The sequence below is a fragment of the Macaca nemestrina genome, chromosome 10 (assembly GCF_043159975.1).
Source record: "Macaca nemestrina isolate mMacNem1 chromosome 10, mMacNem.hap1, whole genome shotgun sequence".
Lineage (NCBI taxonomy): Eukaryota > Metazoa > Chordata > Mammalia > Primates > Cercopithecidae > Macaca > Macaca nemestrina.
The window spans coordinates 38,545,904-38,563,646 of record NC_092134.1 but is presented as its reverse complement, the minus strand read 5'-3'; the positions used below and the strand labels follow the sequence as shown (position 1 = coordinate 38,563,646).

At 44.6% G+C, this 17,743-nt stretch overlaps 1 protein-coding gene and 1 pseudogene across 14 annotated transcripts in view; one reads left to right on the top strand and one right to left on the bottom strand.

Moving 5' to 3' along the window:
- The window catches only part of LOC105483690 (transmembrane and coiled-coil domain family 3), a 308,537-nt gene that overhangs the window by 8,289 nt on the left and 282,505 nt on the right, over positions 1-17,743 (bottom strand). For 12 of the 14 annotated variants that reach the window (XM_071071299.1, XM_071071302.1, XM_011744669.3 and 9 more), the window contains 2 exons: positions 4,467-5,383; positions 2,201-2,336 (listed from right to left, as the gene is read on the bottom strand). In XM_071071299.1, the coding sequence (XP_070927400.1) occupies positions 2,201-2,336; positions 4,467-5,383 (1,053 nt within the window). Of the gene's footprint in view, positions 1-2,200; positions 2,337-4,466; positions 5,384-9,712; positions 10,764-17,743 lie in introns of those variants that run through there. The other 2 variants (XM_011744674.3, XM_011744678.3) reach the window with 2 other exon arrangements.
- Positions 13,945-14,251, top strand: LOC139356679 (U6 snRNA-associated Sm-like protein LSm3 pseudogene; annotated as a pseudogene).

Genomic DNA, 17,743 nt, shown 5'->3' with positions numbered 1-17,743 from the left:
ACTGAGGCACAGAGCACTAACTCATCCAGGGTCACACAGCATAGGTGAGGAGGGCTAGGATTCTAGCCATCATGACAGGGAAGACACTCCAGTCATTCACACAGATGTCCTCTTTGCACTTTTGAGTGAGAGATGAAACCAGAAAATGTCAAAATGAACCTCTCTGGATTTTTAAGTTCCCTTTATGTGGTCCCTCCCCACTTTATCTGTTGTCCTTTACCACTAAAATATGTTTGTTAAAACACAGGAGAACAATATTAACCCAAACTGTCCCCTAAATAAGAAAACCATGCATTCATATACCACCCAGTGACACTCGAAACATGCTCTAAAATAGAACGACTTCGTGAAGCAATTGTACTGTTCACTTGGCAACATTTTTATTTATTCTTTGGAGACAAGGCCTTGCTCTGTCGCCCAGACTGGAGAGCAGTGGTGCGATCATAGCTCACTGTAACTACAAACTCCTCCCTCTTCAGCCTCTCAAGTAGCTAAGGTTATAGGCACGCCACCCTGTCCAGCTATAATAATTTAAAAAAATTTTTTTTCTAATTATGTTGGCCAGGATGGTCTTGAACTCCTGGCTTCAAATGATCCTTCTACCTCAGCCTCCCAAAGTGCTGCGATTACAGGCATAAGCCACTGCACCCCGCCCACTTGGCAACATTTAACATTTAAATGGTTCAAGTTTCTTGAATTAGCCAGTGGTGAAGCGAACTCGCCTAATCTAGAACAGAGCCAGAAACCTCCCAAGTGTCTTTTGAGATGTGGTCTCTGGGGGCAGAATTTCCCATCAGCTCCAATGTGTTGGTTCCCAGAATTGTCCAAGTAGGCATCTGGGATTAGCACAGGCTCAGCCCTCAGCAGAGTGGAATGAAATGTGGCCAGTTGAAACTCCAGCTCACACACTGTGGGAGAAAGCGCTATCTTTATGTTTAATTTTCTCCCTTGTAAAGTGGGGCTTGGACTCACAGCCTTCAGCCTTCCTAGAGCTGGAGAAAATGACTACTGTCCACAGAGAAAATCCATAAAAACGAAGCTGGGCGTTGCTTGAAGAGTACTTTTTTAAGAGACACAGGGCCTTACTCTGTCACCCCCCAGGCTGGAGTGCTTTGGCACAATCACTATAACCTTGAACTCCTGGACTCCTGCCACCACGCCCGGCTAAATTTTTGTATTTTTAGTAGAGATGGGGTTTCACCGTGTTAGCCAGGATGGTCTCGATCTCCTGACCTTGTGACCCACCCGCCTTGGCTTCCCAAAGTGCTGTGATTACAGGTGTGAGCCACCGCGCCCGGCCATGTGAATGCTATTATTTTACAGATGACTGAATAGGCTCAAGTCTTACTCAGGGCCACACAACTGATACGGTAGACGTCGGACTGAACGTGGAAATGTTTTGCCACTAAATGACTGATTGCTCCCACAGTCCACAGCTTGCTGGGCACCATATGGCTAAATGTCTGTGGCTCACAGAGTCCGTGTCATGGAACTTGGACCATGTGTGTGCTGTCTTGAGTTCTTTGGCAGCTGCGCTATCCCACACTCTCCACCTAGGCAGTGAGCTTCTTGAAGCCAGACTTTGTCTCCTACTTTTACATTTTACAGTTTTGGTGGTGATGGGCTTGGGGTGGATAATAAATACTTGTTAATTGATTTAGACAGAAAGTGTAAAGAATATGGTCTCTTAGCCAGGCACGGTGGCTCACACCTGTAATCCCAGCACTTTGGGAGGCTGAGGTGGGTGGATCACTTGCGGTCAGGAGTTTGAGACCAGCCTGGTCAACATGGTGAAACCTCATCTCTACTAAAAATACAAAAAAATTAGCCAGGCGTGGTGGCGTGTACCTATAGTCCCAGCTACTCAGGAGGCTGAGGCAGGAGAATCGCTTGAACCCAGGAGGCAGAGGTTGCAATGAGCCGAGACCGCCCACTGCACTCCAGCCTGGGCAACAGAGCGAGACTCACCTCAAAAAAGAAAAAGAAAAAGAAAAAAAAGAATATTGTGTTTTTACTTACTAATGTCTACAACATGAACTAGTGGGGTTAACGTGGTGCAGACAAAATGTTTGTGCAGAGAAAACACTTTGTCCCAGGTGCCAGAAACCCTCTAGGACTTCGGCATAAACATTTAGATTGGTAAATGAATTAAGGCCAGGGAAGAGCCCAGGCCTGTGTCTAATCACAAAGAGAAGGGTACCTGGATGTCCCGTGAGCGCTCGTAGGCCTGGTAGGCCACCTTCTCCTCAATGCTGGCCAGCTCCTGCTTCAGGTTGGCCGTCTCATGCTGATGCAGGTCCGTCAGGTCATGCAGCTGGTCCTCCAGTCGCTCATACCTTTAAAAGAGAGGAGCCGATTTCGAGTGTGACATTTCACAGCACACTGCGAGACGATGTCCTTTCCATTTTCCTGTGCCAGTACCTTTTGGCTTGCTCTCATCCCCTGATGGGCTGTTTTTCTAAAAGAGTAAGGCTAAGCTGTGGGAAATGAGCTTTTGCATAACACTGAGTCCCAGCTCTGGAAAGATCCAGTCTCTGGGGTCTTGACTCTCCGTCCTTGCCACTGACGGTGCACACGGGTCAGACTAGCACCTTAGCTAGCTGCAGTGACCTCAAGATAGAGCTCATCAGCTGATGCATTCGCCAGGGTCAGGCAGGAGATAGGGCTCTGTGGGATCCTGCTAATGGAGGGCCACGACCTCTAGTGTCTGTGGTGCCTTCTCCCTCTTCTGCTCTGACACTGTTGTTGTGGTTCATGGCCAGAGAACCCACAGGGAAAGCACCATGCTTTTAGTATCACCTTCTACTCTGGAGTCAACTCTACTATTTCCCAGCACGCAAACACACACTGATTATGGATTTCAGCTCTTGGAACCTAAGTGACAATACAAAATTAAGCTTATTACAAATTATAGATGGCTCACCACACGGTGTTTCAAAATGTCCAAATCTAGGCCGGACGCGGTGACTCAAGCCTGTAATCCCAGCACTTTGGGAGGCCGAGGTGGGCGGATCACGAGGTCAGGAGATCAAGACCATCCTGGCTAACATGGTGAAACCCCGTCTCTACTAAAAATACAAAAAACTTAGCCGGGCATGGTGTGGGCTACTGTAGTCCCAGCTACTCAGGAGGCTGAGGCAGGAGAATGGCGTAAAGCCAGGAGGCGGAGCTTGCAGTGAGCCAAGATCGCACCACTGCACTCCAGCCTGGGTGACAGAGCAAGACTCCCTTTCAAAAAAAAAAAAAAAAAAAAAAAAAAAGGTCCAAATCTAAAGGAACAGAAGTACAAAGATTCTCATTCCTGTGCCCTGCCCCTTTCACTGAAGATGATTTTTCTCATATTTGAAACCTCAGCCGGGTGCAGTGGCTCACGCCTGTAATCCTAACACTTTGTGAGGCCAAGGTGAGTGGATCACCTGAGGTCAGGAGTTGGTGACCAGTCTGGCCAACATGGTGAAACCCCATCTCTACTAAATATATACAAATTAGCTGGGTGTGGTGGCAGGCACCTGTAATCCCAGCCACTTGGGAGACCCAGGCAGGAGAATTGCTTGAAACCGGAAGGCAGAGGTTGCAGTGAGCCAAGACTGCACCACTGCACTCCAGCCTGGGAAAAAGAGTGAAAACTCCATCTCAAACCCCTCTGCCCCTCAACAACAACAACAAAACATTACATAAGGACTTCAAGATTGATGTACTAAATAAAGTTAACTTTGTTGGGTAATGCATAAGTGTTTTTTACTTGATAGTTGTTATAGAGGGAAATCAAATACAGAACTCTGAATTAGTGTAATGACACTATAACGGAAGTCTACTGAATCAGAATCTTAAGATGCATGTGAGTCATTGCCTATATCTGATAATTTAAGGGACCCACACATAACTCCTTCTCTAAATTGTCAGCTAAAGGCCACAAATTATAAAACTTAGAATCATGAAGGATGGAATTGTTGGGTATCCCTTATCTGAAATGCTTGGGACCAGAAGAGTTTCAGATTTTGATTTTTATCAGATTTTGGAATATTTGCATATACATAAGCAGATACCTCAAAAATGGGACCCAAGTCTAAAGACGCTATTCATTTGTTTCCTATGCACCATGAACACACAGCCTGAAGGTAAAAGTGTACCGTATTTTAAATAATTTTGTGCCTCAAGTTTGTGTTTTTATTTGTGGAATTTTCCAGTTGTGGCGTTGTACTGACATGCCAAAAGTTTCAGATTTTGGAACATTCTGGATTTCAGATTTTCGGAAGAGGGATGTATCAATACATTAGGGATGTACTGATTGCTAAATGCCTTTTAATCCATATCCATATTTGTTGAAAATACAACCATAAGGCATTCTCATTTCAAGCAGATAATCTCTCTGTAGTAACTCATCCTTCTAAAAAGAATGCTACACCTATCACGTACCCACTAAAATTAAAAGTTAAAAAACATGCCAGTGGAATACTTTGAAATACCTGTATCTTTCCTCTTGCAGGGTCTGGGAAATAAAACCATATTCTCTCTTAAACTGCACCTTCAGCGCCTCGATGTCCTCAGCCAGTTGAGCTTGGGTATCCTTGATCTCCCTCAGTTCCTCCAGGATCACGGCGAGCTTCCCCTGGCTGTCCAGCGTGCTGGCTCCACCAGCCCCGAACGACTGGTTTCCGTTACTGTCGGCCGAGCCTGACGTGCCACTCGAACATTCATCATCACTGCCATACTTGGGTTTGTTCACGATGGTAGCGCTGCCCCCATAGGCCCTGGCACTCGCCTCTGGCCTAAACTCCTCTAAGGAATTTTTCAAGTGAGCAATGTTGTCGGCGCTGCCAAACTTATTCCGGATCAGGTTGGCAAACTCTCTGGATTTATTGAAAACAAACACAGGTGGAGTGAGCGAGACCCCTGGCATGCCCGATTTGCTGCTCTCCATGCAATGGGGAGCAGTTCGAGATTTCACGTGGGCATCTTTCAAAGAGCGATGTATATCCTTCAGGTGGTCTTTGGAAATGTCCTTGGAGCTCCTGGAGGCTCCATTCTGCTCGATCTCTCTGAGCTTTCGATGATACTGCTCTAACTTCTTCTGCAGCTGGGCGATGGAGTGAGCTGATTTCTGATTCTTCTTCTCAAAGACTTGCTTGATACGTCCCGCCTGCTGCTTGTCCGCGCTGTTCACTAGTTTCAGATACTCCGCAACGTTCCCATCGCGCGATGTTTGCTCAATTTTTATCTGCTCTGTTACCTTTAGAATTTTTTGCTTCAGGCTGTCTGCAGTGAGTTTGACCTTGTGGAAGTCCAGGACGCCATCTGGTACATCAAAGTTGAGGTTGGTGTCTGACCCCCCTCGGCGTATGTTCAGGGGCAGGCTTAAGGTATTCATGTCATGACGTTCTACCTGAGAGAGACAGGAAAGAAGCACATGAAAATTTGAAGTCAAAGAGATAATTACTGTGATAGAATCCGTGCACATACAAGATACATACATTAAGTCCCAGATTTTCGAACTACAAGTGTCACAGGATAAAGCAACCGTGCTGTTCCCTCCAGTTGAACATAGGGGCGGCCTGGCTCCTTCCTGCATCCATCTACACCAAGTAGCTGTGAGATTTGGATCTCCCAGGGTATCCACTTTTTTGTGTGATGAGACAGTAACCTGGCTCCCAGGGTAGAAAATGCAAAATAGAATGAGGTCACCAGTCAGTCCTGGTTTCCCAAAGTGCCCAGGTAACTGGGATGCCTGCCACGCCCCATTCACTGGGAACTACACCACTATGGGCAACACATCTAACTCAGAACTCACTCACTTAATAGAAGCAGAATCTTTAAAAAAAAAAAAAAGATGGGGAAAAATAGGAAAAAATATACGGGCAGGTACATCCATCAAACAAGAATATTATTTTCTTAATGGAATCATTAAATAGATATGATAGAATAATACGGTATAAGATTAACTTTAATAACTGGGTAATACAACAGTATTTATATATGGAAACAACCCCAAACCACACCACAGTGATATTAAAAAGAAAAAAAAAAGGGGGGGGTGCTGGCTGAAGTGGCTCACACTTGTAATCCCAGCACTTTGGGAGGCCCAGACAGGTGGATCACCTGAGGTCAGGAGTTTGAGACCAGCCTGGCTCACATAGTGAAACTCCATCTCTACTAAAAATACAAAATTAGTCGGGCGTGGTGGCAGGCACCTGTGAGCCTAGCTACTCGGGAGGCTGAGGCAGGAAAATCACTTGAACCTGGAAGGTGGAGGTTGCAGTGAGCCGATATCACACCAGTGTACTCTATCTAGACTGGGCAAGAGAGTGAGACTCTGTCTCAAAGTAATAATAATAAAATAATGATAAAACTCAGACCACATAAAACAGCTTTCTCACTCAAGAGCCATTTAGGGAAAAGAACTGCAAGGCAGCGTTGAGTTTCCCAGTGAAGCGGGTGGCAAGTTTGTGCTCTAAAAGGAAAAGGCAGAAGCAGATCATATGCCAGGTCCATGGATGTCTCTCATGGCTTGTCTCGCTTCATTACCATGCCAGACAAAGAAGATGCTAGATTCATAAACATGTAGAAACCGAGGGGTAAGGCCAGGATTTGAATCCAAGTCATCCTAACTGTAATCCTCTTTCCATGTCAGGTCACTCCATTGTTGATATCCCCGGAGGATGAAAAACAGCTCTTTGTAGAGTTCAAACACAACCTACAAACAATTCTTAAGATCCAAACTGAAGCATCTCATTTGTCAATATCCCTTTGATTAGAATAATGACCTGATATACAGTCTTAATAGAAATCAAATGAGAAGCAAGACAATATTCAGTATGTTACCTTATTTTAAGGAATTAGTGGGCTGATAGCAAAAAAATTAGTAAAAAATTAATGAATCTCACACTCAGTGATACGATGTGGATCTGTGTCCCTATCCAAATCTCATGTTCAACTGTTCCAATCCCCAGTGTTGGAGGTGGGGCCTGGTGGGAGGTGATTGAATCATGGGGACGGATTTCTCATGAATGGTTTAGCATCATCCCTCTGCTGCTGTTCTCATGGTAGTGAATCCTCGTGAGATCTGGTTGTTTAAAAGTGTGTAGCACCTCCCCTCTCTTGCCCGCATCCTCCTGCTTTCGCCGTGGGAAGTGCCTGCTCCTGCTCTGCCTTCCACCATGAGTAAAAGCTCCCTGCAGCATCCCCAGGAGCAGATGAAGCCATGCTTCCTGTACAGCCTGCAGAACCGTGAGCCAATTAAACCTCTTTTCTTATAAAGTATCAGGACTCGGGTATTTCTTTATAGCAATGTGAGAACAGACTAATGCACTGAGTGACCCAGACTCGAATATGGACCATATCCAGCAACGGGTATTAACACTTCACCACATAATAAATCCTGCCCAGTGCTCTATTCCAGAGGAGGGAGCACAGCAGCACAGTGGGACACCATCCCAGATGGGCGGGTCAGGCTTCCTCCACAACTTACAAACATTCGTTAGCATTAGCTCTTAGCCTCTCTTTTCCAATGCACAATGTTGTCATTAATTACAGACACTGGTTGCTTTATCTGGCAGAGAAGCACCATATAGGAAAAGCTGGAAGGACACAAATGCCCAATCGCTACAAGACTGGAAAACAGGATATATGAAAAAAGGATAAAAAAGTTGTGACTTCACTTGGTCAAGAGGGAAGGATGGGGATAGGGAATAAAGAAGGTATACAATACTCTTTAAATCCTAGAGGGTCGACCACAGGAAGCTCAAGGAATCTATGTACCTGTGGCTCATTAGTGGACCCAAACAGGAACAGGTTCAAATTATAGCAACAGAGAATGCACGAAACTTAGAAAATGTTTATTTTGGGCAGATAGGTAATTAATGGTAACTGTACAATCACTGAGGCTAGAAATTTGATTTTACTGGAGATATTATATCTGATCATGCTACTCTATGTCTTAGAAACTTCCTTTGGCTTTCTAATGGCTACTAAATGAAATAATATAACCTGGCATATGATTCCATTTAGCAGGCATTAGGAAGGGCCTTATGCCCACCTTTCAGGCCTATCTTAAGAATATCTTAAGTGAATCATACAACCTACATTCCCAGAATGTATATGAATTTTCTATGGATTTTCTCATATGCATGATATTCACAATGCCTGCCACCCATTTAGTTATGTTTATCGAAATCCTACATATCCTTTAAAACCCATTTCAAGGGCCAGGCACGGTGGCTCACACCTGTAATTCCAGCACTTTGGGAGGCTGAGGCGGGCGGATCATGAGGTCAGGAGATCGAGACCATTCTGGCTAATATGATGAAACCCTGTCTCTACTAAAAATACAAAAAAATTAGCCAGGCGTGGTGGCGCACGCCTGTAGTCCCAGCTACCCGGGAGGCTGAGGCAGGAGAATCGGTTGAACTCAGGAGGTGGAGGTTGCAGTGAGCCAAGATGGCGCCATTGCACTCCAGCCTGGGTGACAGAGTGAGACAGCGTCTTAAACAAACAAACAAACAAACCCATTTCAAATGCCCCTTCTGCCATGAAGCTTTTCCTAGTTCTGGTGGAACGCCCCCTCTCCATTCTGTGACATGCCTGTTGCTCTGTGCTTGTCTTGTGGCACTTCCTGACTCCTCCTTTGATCACCACCCATGCACTTTAACCCCCTGTAGACTGCAAGTTCCTTTGGGGAGGCATGATGTCATAGCTGTAGCCAACTTGAAGTTCTAGTACTCTCGTAGGAGGCTGTCAGTAAATGGTTGTCTACTGAACCAAAGTGCCATCATTCTTTATTGCAAGGAGTCTACCCTGGAATCATTTAAGACACATTTCCATTGAGCCAAAAAATAACCTCAGAGGTTGTGCTGGCATAGGCCTGACAATTCCAGGTGAAGACAGTTTCCCAATACCTGGATAATAAATCCGGCACCATTTGAAACCGATTCAACTAAACAGATTTTTTTCCAAGTATCAATGTGCAACAAGATACACAAATACAAATAAGGTCTTTTAAACTTTAATTGAAGCACAATTTATACTCAGAAAAAGAGCACATTAAATAAGTACAAAGTGAAATAAGTACTCGATGAATTTTTGCAAACTGAACACAATGTGTGACCAGCAGCCAGTTAAAGAAATAGAACAGGCGGGGCGCGGTGGCTCACGCCTGTAATCCCAGTACTTCGGGAGGCCAAGGAAGGTGGATCACAAGTTCAGGAGATCGAGACCATTCTGGCTAACACAGTGAAACCCCGTCTCTACTAAAAATACAAAAAATTAGCCAGACGAGGTGGCGGGCGCCTGTAGTCCCAGCTACTTGGGAGGCTGAGGCAGGAGAATGGTGTGAACCCGGGAGGCGGAGCTTGCAGTGAGCCGAGATTACCCCACTGCACTCCAGCCTCGGTGACACAGTGAGACTCCGTCTCAAAAAAAAAGAAAAGAAATAAAACAGAAGCCTCCCTTGTGTCCTCCTTCAATCACAACGACATCACCTCCACCTCCAGGGGCAACCATGATCCTCACTTCAAACAGCATATATTAGTTTTGCCTGTTGTATACATGTATTCTTATCATTTTTCACTCAGCACTGTTTGTGAGTTTCATAAGAACTTATCTTCGCCCTCCTGGAGCTCACAGATAAGACGAGACTAAGTTATTTAAAATCTGGTTGGCATTCTCTATTGAGAAGTCCACAACAACATCTAGAGGTAGAAAGGTTTTCATCCTTTACCTTACCAAACCGAGCAGTAAGTCAACACCTGTTCTTACTCCTTTAATTCTCAACTGCACCAGGGCTGGTCATCCAACTCTGAGTCTCAAGCAAAGCCTCATGCTCTCACAGACCTCTCGTTACAGGACAGCCTTGTACGCACAGGATATGCACAAATGGCCAAATGACTTTTGACTTACTTTACGATTTAACAATGCTTGGCATGTTCTCAAGAATCCAGGTTGGAGAAAGCAACAGCATTTAAAGCCCCAAATCAATCAATCTTACTGCTTGTCAGCAAATCTCAGTTAAAAATGTTTGATGAGGGTATAAAGTTGGAACTATTACAGGCTGCTCCTTTTGCCCTTTTATAACCCTAGCACCGCATGGGATAATTGAGAGACAGCTGTACCCATTGTTGTTAGATGCCTGTAAATTCCCTGAACACAAACTGAAATTACGTGTGAGTGCTAGAAGAAAGCTGTCAGAGTCCTCCACCCTTCGTTTAATCCAGACTTGGCACTGACCCTATATAATACACTACACAGTGCAGCTTGGTTTCAGGGTTAGGACATAGGGAGGACAAAGGTTTCTGATTATCTAGACTCAATGTACACTGTGTGGATCAGGACACTGTGTTCCTGTTTGGGTGCTGACATTTACTAGGTATGTTTTCTTGGGTAAATTGAGTCACCTCTATGGGCTTCCATTTCTGAATCTATAGAACAAGGAGACAGAACCAGACAATTCAGAACTAACACTGCACAACTCCATCAAATGTAATCCAAGCTATCATTACTGTGAGACATTACTGTATCATAAGAAGACCAAGGGCTCTGGAAACAGACTGCTTTGGTTTCCATCTTGGCACCACTCTTAAGAGCTGTGTGACTTTGGAAAAATGACTTAGCCTCTCTGTGCCTCAGTTTCTCTTCTGAAAATGGAGATAATGACTCTTCAAAGAGTTGTGAGGAATAAATGAGAAAATGTATGTAAACTGTTCACCTCTTCAAGTGTGACCTCCTGGCACACTGAATGGTTTCAACAAATGTTTATTACTGTTATCATTTCAATTCCATTCTAAAATGTACCTAAATTCAATTTCATTTAAAAATGTATGTAAAAACTGAAAGGGAAACAAACTCCGAAGTGTTAACAGTGCTGACCTTTGCACTGTGGGGTTATGGGGCGGCATTCTTTTGTATTTTCAAGTTTTTAAAAAATAAAACGTATTACTGTTTTGGCAGAAAAGATTTTGCTTTTAAGAATGACTACTAGACTCTTTCAATTCTTCCAGAATACTTGGCTGTTACTACTTTAGATGAAAGGCAGAACCGCCTACTGAAACGCCATTCCTAATTGTGTTTTCTTTCCGGCAGCGGCGACATTTCCACTGTCACCCCAATGCTCTGGAACAAAGGCTGAGGAAAAGCCTGAGTCCTGGACAGACGTCAAAATCTAACCCTGCGCCACCTCTGCAATGAACCCGGCCTCCAGTACAACACACCAAGCTAGATCACCTTACTCACTGGACGCAGGCACAGCAACTCGGTCATCACCAGCATGGCTTGGACACACCGTGCAGGATTCACGGAAGGCTATCTCCCAACACACTCTGTATTAACCCGCTAAAGCTCCAGAGGGAGATGAACCAAAAGGGAAGGGTACCAACACAGAGGCATGCCACTCAACCCTCCATCAAACAGAACTAGAATGGGGGCCTCCTGTGGACCCCGGAATTACAGGGACTGTGGCAGGAGTGAGTCCTCTGAGGTTCTAGAAGCCACAGAGTAGCCAGAATGTGTAGGGATGCAGAGTTATCAGAACAATGTGACAGATGACAACTGCCTGCTTAGTCTCAAGGCTGAATACAATGAACCTTTGCTTAAAGACAGGCTGTTTGAGCCTCAGGCATTATAAGAAAAGGGTCAGATCCTTCAAATGGGCTGGCATTTCCAAGGCAACAGGTATTCCCAAGTACATGTGAGTGAAGATTTATGCACAGGTCCACAAGGACCTACATGTTCAATACTTGAAGGCTTTTACAAGTCTTCGTGGCCTTGGTATGTAAGTCAGTATCACTGACATTTTTAACTATTAATCATTTTAGCTGAACTCCATTTCAGGTCTAGAGTCTAGGCAAACCTTGTCCAACCCATGACCCAGCATGGCTTTGAATGTAGCCCAACACAAATTCGTAAACTTTTTAAAATCAGTATGAGACTTTTTGTTTGTTTGTTTTTTGAGACAGTCTCACCCCATCACCCAGGTTGGAGTGCAGTGGCGGAATCTCAGCTCACTGCAACCTCCGCCTCCTGGGTTCAAGTGATTCTCCTGCCTCAGCCTCCCGAGTAGCTGGAACTAAGGCACATGCCACCACACCCAGCTAATTTTTGTATTTTTAGTAGAGATGGAGTTTCACAATGTTGGCCAGGCTGGTCTCGAACTCCTGACCTCAGGTGATCTGCCCGCATTGGCCTCCCAAACTGCTGGGATTGCAGGTGTTAGCGACCACACTTAGCCAGTGTGATACTTTTGTTTTTTTAAGCTCATCAGCTATTGTCAGTGTTAGTGTATTTTATGTGTTGCCCAAGACAGTTCTTATTCCATTGTAGCTCAGGGATGCTACAAGATTGGAAACCCCTGGTCTAGGCTGCTCCTATGATATGCCACCCAGGATGTGCTAGGCTTTGCCATCGTATTAAAGTCAAAACCTCAGTGGCTATAAAAGAAAAGGCTTATTCCGTGCAAATGCTAAAAAGTTGGCTGTGAGTCAGTGGGGAGACCCAGGTTACAGTGGGGCCTCTATCATCTGGGCATTCTCTAAAAGAGACACTTCCTCCACTCATTACACTGACCCTACCTAACTTCTAGGGGACAGGGAAGTATAATCCTATTACAAGACCAGGAGGTAAAATATCATGTTAGTGACACGTTTAGTACCTTTCTTAATTGTTAAAAACTCTCTGAGGTAGGTTCTACTATTATTACTGTTTTATAAACTAGTCACAGAGAAGTTAAGTAAATTGCCTGGGGGCACACAGCCAGTAACCGGCAGAGCCAGGCTGGAAATTCAGGCTGTCTGTCTCCAGTGCCTACCTGCCTAACAATGACTGAATACTTTTATTGTGAGTCAGGCACTGCACTAAAGATTTTTTAATGCATTCATATATTCTTCACACCAAGGCTTTTATGAAAAACCCAAGTCTTGTAAAGGGTATGTTTCTTGAAGTCCATGAATAATAAATAGCTTAGGTGGGGCTCAACTCAGGCTTATGAAATATGCAAGACTTAGCAAGATTTGTACCAGCTCAGCCCCAGATCCTGTGAGAACCTCTGCAATGCCCTTAACATGGTCACCCATTGTATGGATAATCTGGGCTTGGTTTAGACTACTCTGTCAGAAAATTCTCCCTCAGGCTGAACTTGAAATAATCATGGATGTAACTTTGTGTCCACAGCACTGGTGTGGCTTCCTGGAGCCACACCAATCAGGTTTGATATGGTCTATAAAATACACTTTTTTTTTTTTTTTTTTTTTTTTTTTTTTTTGAGACAGAGTATCTCTCTGCCACCCAGGCTGGAGTGCAGTGTCGCGATCTTGGGTCACTGCAACCTCCCATGTTCAAGCAATTCCCCTGTCTCAGCCTCTCGAGAAGCTGAGATTACAGGTTAGTGCCACCATGCCCAGCTAATTTTTTTTTGTTTTTAGAAGAGACAGGCTTTCACCATGTTGGCCAGGCTGGTCCTGAACTCCTGGCTTCAAGTGATCCACTTGGGTCCATATTCTAAAACATAAACAGTGATTTGGTCCAAATAACTTTATGAAGGTAAAAAAAAGCTTGCTGCTTGTATTGGAATAACGCCTACGCACTTACAATCACTGAGAGAGAGAATGAGATAAAAGCAGAAGATAAAAATAAAAGAAAAAGGACCTCTGAAGAAAGAACCCCTGTCCCTAAGGGCCTAAGGAGTGAGGGGTTCATACCTGCCCACGTGGGAAAAGGCAAACAGCAGAAAAACCCTGATCTGCCTGGAGGGAAGGGAGGGCGCCCTTCTCTATACTGGCTGATACAGCTGGGAGACGCAGGTACCGCTCAGCATGGCCCCACAGTGGGGTACCTTTGTGTGTTCTCCCAAAAGAACAGGAGCTTTTCTATCACAAACTAGAAGGGTTGTGTCCTCACGCTTCCAGAGACTGGAGGTGCTCGCGTGTTCTCGTGAGAGGCGGGAGAGGGTGCAGGGTTTGAAACATGTCAGACGACGCGGACCAGCAACAAACTACCAACGCTGGAGAGGAGCCCCTGGAGGTTATCGGGCTCAGCCTAGATGAGCGAGTTTATGTGCAAATGAGAAATGACTGAGAGCTTCAAGGCAGATCACATGCTTATGATCAACATTTAAATATGATCTTGGAAGAGGAGGAAGAAACTGTGACTACTATAGAAACTGATGAAGAAACATATGAAGAGATACATATATCAAGGAAGCAGAATATTCCAATGCTGTTTGTGCAGGGAGATGGTTGTGCTGGTTGCCCCTCCACTGACAGTTGGCTGAAACCATTTGTCCTGTATGGAAAATAGGAGACTTTGTACAGTATCCTTTCTAAATGTGTAAGACATTCAAAAGAGAAACCTGCATACATTCTGATATTAAGAAATAATTCTGGGGATTCTCCCACTCCTGAAATGAATTGATTTGCAGATAATTCACAACTTCTTAAGCTAAATGGCATTGTAATTTTTCTAAAGTTCTTCCAATAAATAATGACCATCAAGACGCAGAGCTCTTTTTCAGGACTTGTCTTACTCTATTATTCTCACAATTTCTGATTTTTTTTTCTTTAAATTAAAATTGGTGTTTCCTCGTAAGAAGAAGAAGAAAAAAGAAATACATAAGATACAGTGGCTGGGTGCGGTGGCTCACACCTGTCATCTCAGCATTTTGGGAGGGGATATTGCTTGAGCCCAGGAGTTCGAAACCAGCCTGGACAACAAGATGAAACCCTGTCTCTACCAAAAGAAACAAACAAACCCAAAATGAGCCAGGCATGGTGGCGTGCACTTGTAATCCTGACTACTTGGGAGGTTGAGGCAGGAGTGTCAGGAGCCTGGGAGACGGAGGCTGCAGTGAGCACGAATCGCGCCACTGCACTCCAGCCTGGCAGCCTGGGCAACACAGGGAGACCCTGTCTCTAAATATATACATATGACACCACTAGTCCATCTCCCTCTTGCTATCCTGGGGTCACATTTGACATGCACTTGCAAAATGTCTAGTCAGAGTCAGTGAACAGGGAACCCAGGGAAGCTAACTGAACCACCGGATCCCTGCATCCTTGCTAACAGAGCTAACCTATACTGGAAAAATAACTCCAGAGGCTGGATAAGGCTCCTTGTCATCTGTTACCAGAAACATATTAATACCTTCATGGGACACCTACACAGAATATTCAATACCTACATTTGCTAGAAGAAAGCTGCACTTTCCTCATGGTGTGCTGGAGAGAAAAAATCTTAAGGATCTTCATATGGTATCCAGAAGGACATTTTATTAGGAGAGTGTCTTAGTACAGTGTTTGTTCTAATTTGTTTAGACAAGGAACATTTCCTTTCATAGTTCAAATCTGACAATAGCACACTCTGGACTTTAAATAAGTGCACCGTGTACCGCACGGGAACTGAGTCAGTAGTTTTGCCATAAAGGTTTTATTCCTCCCATCCCCCCTTCTTCCTTTCTTGGCATCACTGACAAAAGAAATTCTGTAGCCTCAAGAATTCCATTTCTGGCCAGGCGCAGTGGCTCACACTTGTAATCTAAGTACTTTGGGAGGCTGAGGCGGGTGGATCACTTGAGGTCAGGAGTTCGAGACCAGCCTGGCCAACATGGTGAAACCCTGTCTCTACTAAAAATGCAAAAAAAAAAAAAAAAAAAAAAAAAGAGCTGGGCATGGTGGCAGGCGCCTGTAATCCCAGCTACTCAGGAGGCTGAGGCAGGAGAATCACTTGGACCCCGGAGGCAGAGGCTGTAGTGAGCCAAGATTGCGCCACTGCATACAAGCCTGGACAACAGGCTCCAGCTAAAAAAAAAAAAATCGATTTCCTGAGAGCAGGTAAAGTAAAATCTCATTACCCTGGAATTAGGGATCATTCGGAACAGGAGCTAGAATACATATATCTTTGATGGCCCAATCCTTTCTCCAGACACTGCAAATTAATAGTGTAAAGGAGATTAGGCAGTGTTTAAGATTCTCAAAAACAAAATCTTCAAGCATCCTCAAGCACTCACAAACACTTGATACCGTAATTAGAAATAATTATCTTCGGCCAGGCACGGTGGCTCACGCCTGTAATCTCAATACTTTGGGAGGCCCAGGTGGGCGGATCACCTGAGTTCAGGAGTTCGAGACAAGCCTGGCCAACATGGCGAAATCCTGTCTCTAATAAAAACACAAAAATTAGTCGGGCATGTTGGCAGGCACCTGTAATTCCAGCTAATCAAAAGCCTGAGGCAGGAGAATTGCTTGAACCTGGGAGGTGGAGGTTGCAGTGAGCAGAGATCGCACCACTACACTCCAGCCTGAGTGATAAAGCAAGGCTCTGTCTCAAAAGAAAAAAGGAAAAAAAAAAAAAAAAAAGAGCCAGGCATGGTGGCAGGTGCCTGTAATCCCAGCTACTCGGGAGGCTGAGGCAGGAGAATCACTTGGACATTGGAGGCAGAGGTTGCAGTGAGCCAAGACTATGCCACTGCATTCAAGCCTGGACAACAGGCTCCATCTCAAAAAAAAAAAGGGAAGAAGAAGAAGAATTCTATTTCCTGAGAGCAGGTAAAGTAAAATCTTGTTACTCTGAAATTAGGGATAATTTGGAACAGAGGCTAGAATACACATATCTTTCATGACCCAATCCTTTCTTCAGACACTGCAAATTAAGAGTGTAAAGGAGATTAGGCAGTGTTTAAGATTCTCAAAAACAAATTCTTCAAGCATCCTCAAGCACTCACAAACACTTGATACTGTAATTAGAAATAATTATCTTCTCATTAAGCCTCTACCAGGCAACAGTGGTAATCTACTTTGAGTTACATGCACTTAAAAAATGTATCTTTCTTCAAAATAGTTTATAAATCACACTTCCAATAAATACAAACTAACCCTTTACAAAATTAGTCTGACCCGGTAAAGATTTCTACGTACTAAATCTACGTAAGAATTAAATTAAAGGGGGAGAAAGGCCAGATTCAGCAAGAATGTCCTTTGAGAAGCAGAAGGGAAAGCTATGGTGATAAAAAATAGACCAACCTTACATGAGCACCAATTGCAGGGCAAGGACAGCCACAGTCCCTGGGGAGGAAATTGTGGAGGGATATGAGGCAACACCCAAAAAAGGCAACTTCTAAGAGAAGCAGGGAGTCTCTGGGGACCCCGTGTACCTTGAAAATGAGCAAGTTTGGGAAAGGGAAGTATGCATTTAATATCTGCCCCTTACCTCTCCAGGCCTGGGAACTAAGAACCATGCCTTTTAAATTAAATACACACACACACACACACACATACAGAGAGAGAGAGAGAGAAAAGGTCACTCTGTCACCCAGGCTGGAGTGCAATGATGCAATCACTAGCTCACTGCAACCTTCAACTCCTGGGCTCAAGCTATCCTCTCGCCTTAGCCTCCTAAAGTGTTGGGATTACAGGCGTGAGCCACCGTGTCTGGTAGAACCAGGCCTAATTTTAGGACTAAACATACAACAAATGTCCACTGAAGCTTTTAGTTCCTAACTCAGAAGAGAAGGAGAAAAGGCATGAGCAAGAGCTGCTGGGCACTAAACTTAAGGTCTTTTGGGGGCAGTTCTGGAAAATTTCCCATCCATGCTTGTTCATTCCCATAGGTTTCTGGCAGTGTCTGTCAGTAGAACCTTCCCAGGAAGAGGGGAAGCCAGCAAGGAAAGGGATGTGGGAATACCATGTTTACTCCAGGAGAACCGCCCCCAGGAAAAACGAGTCTCGGAGGCCCTTAGAGAGCAGAGAAAAGAGGCCACACCTGGGAGCAG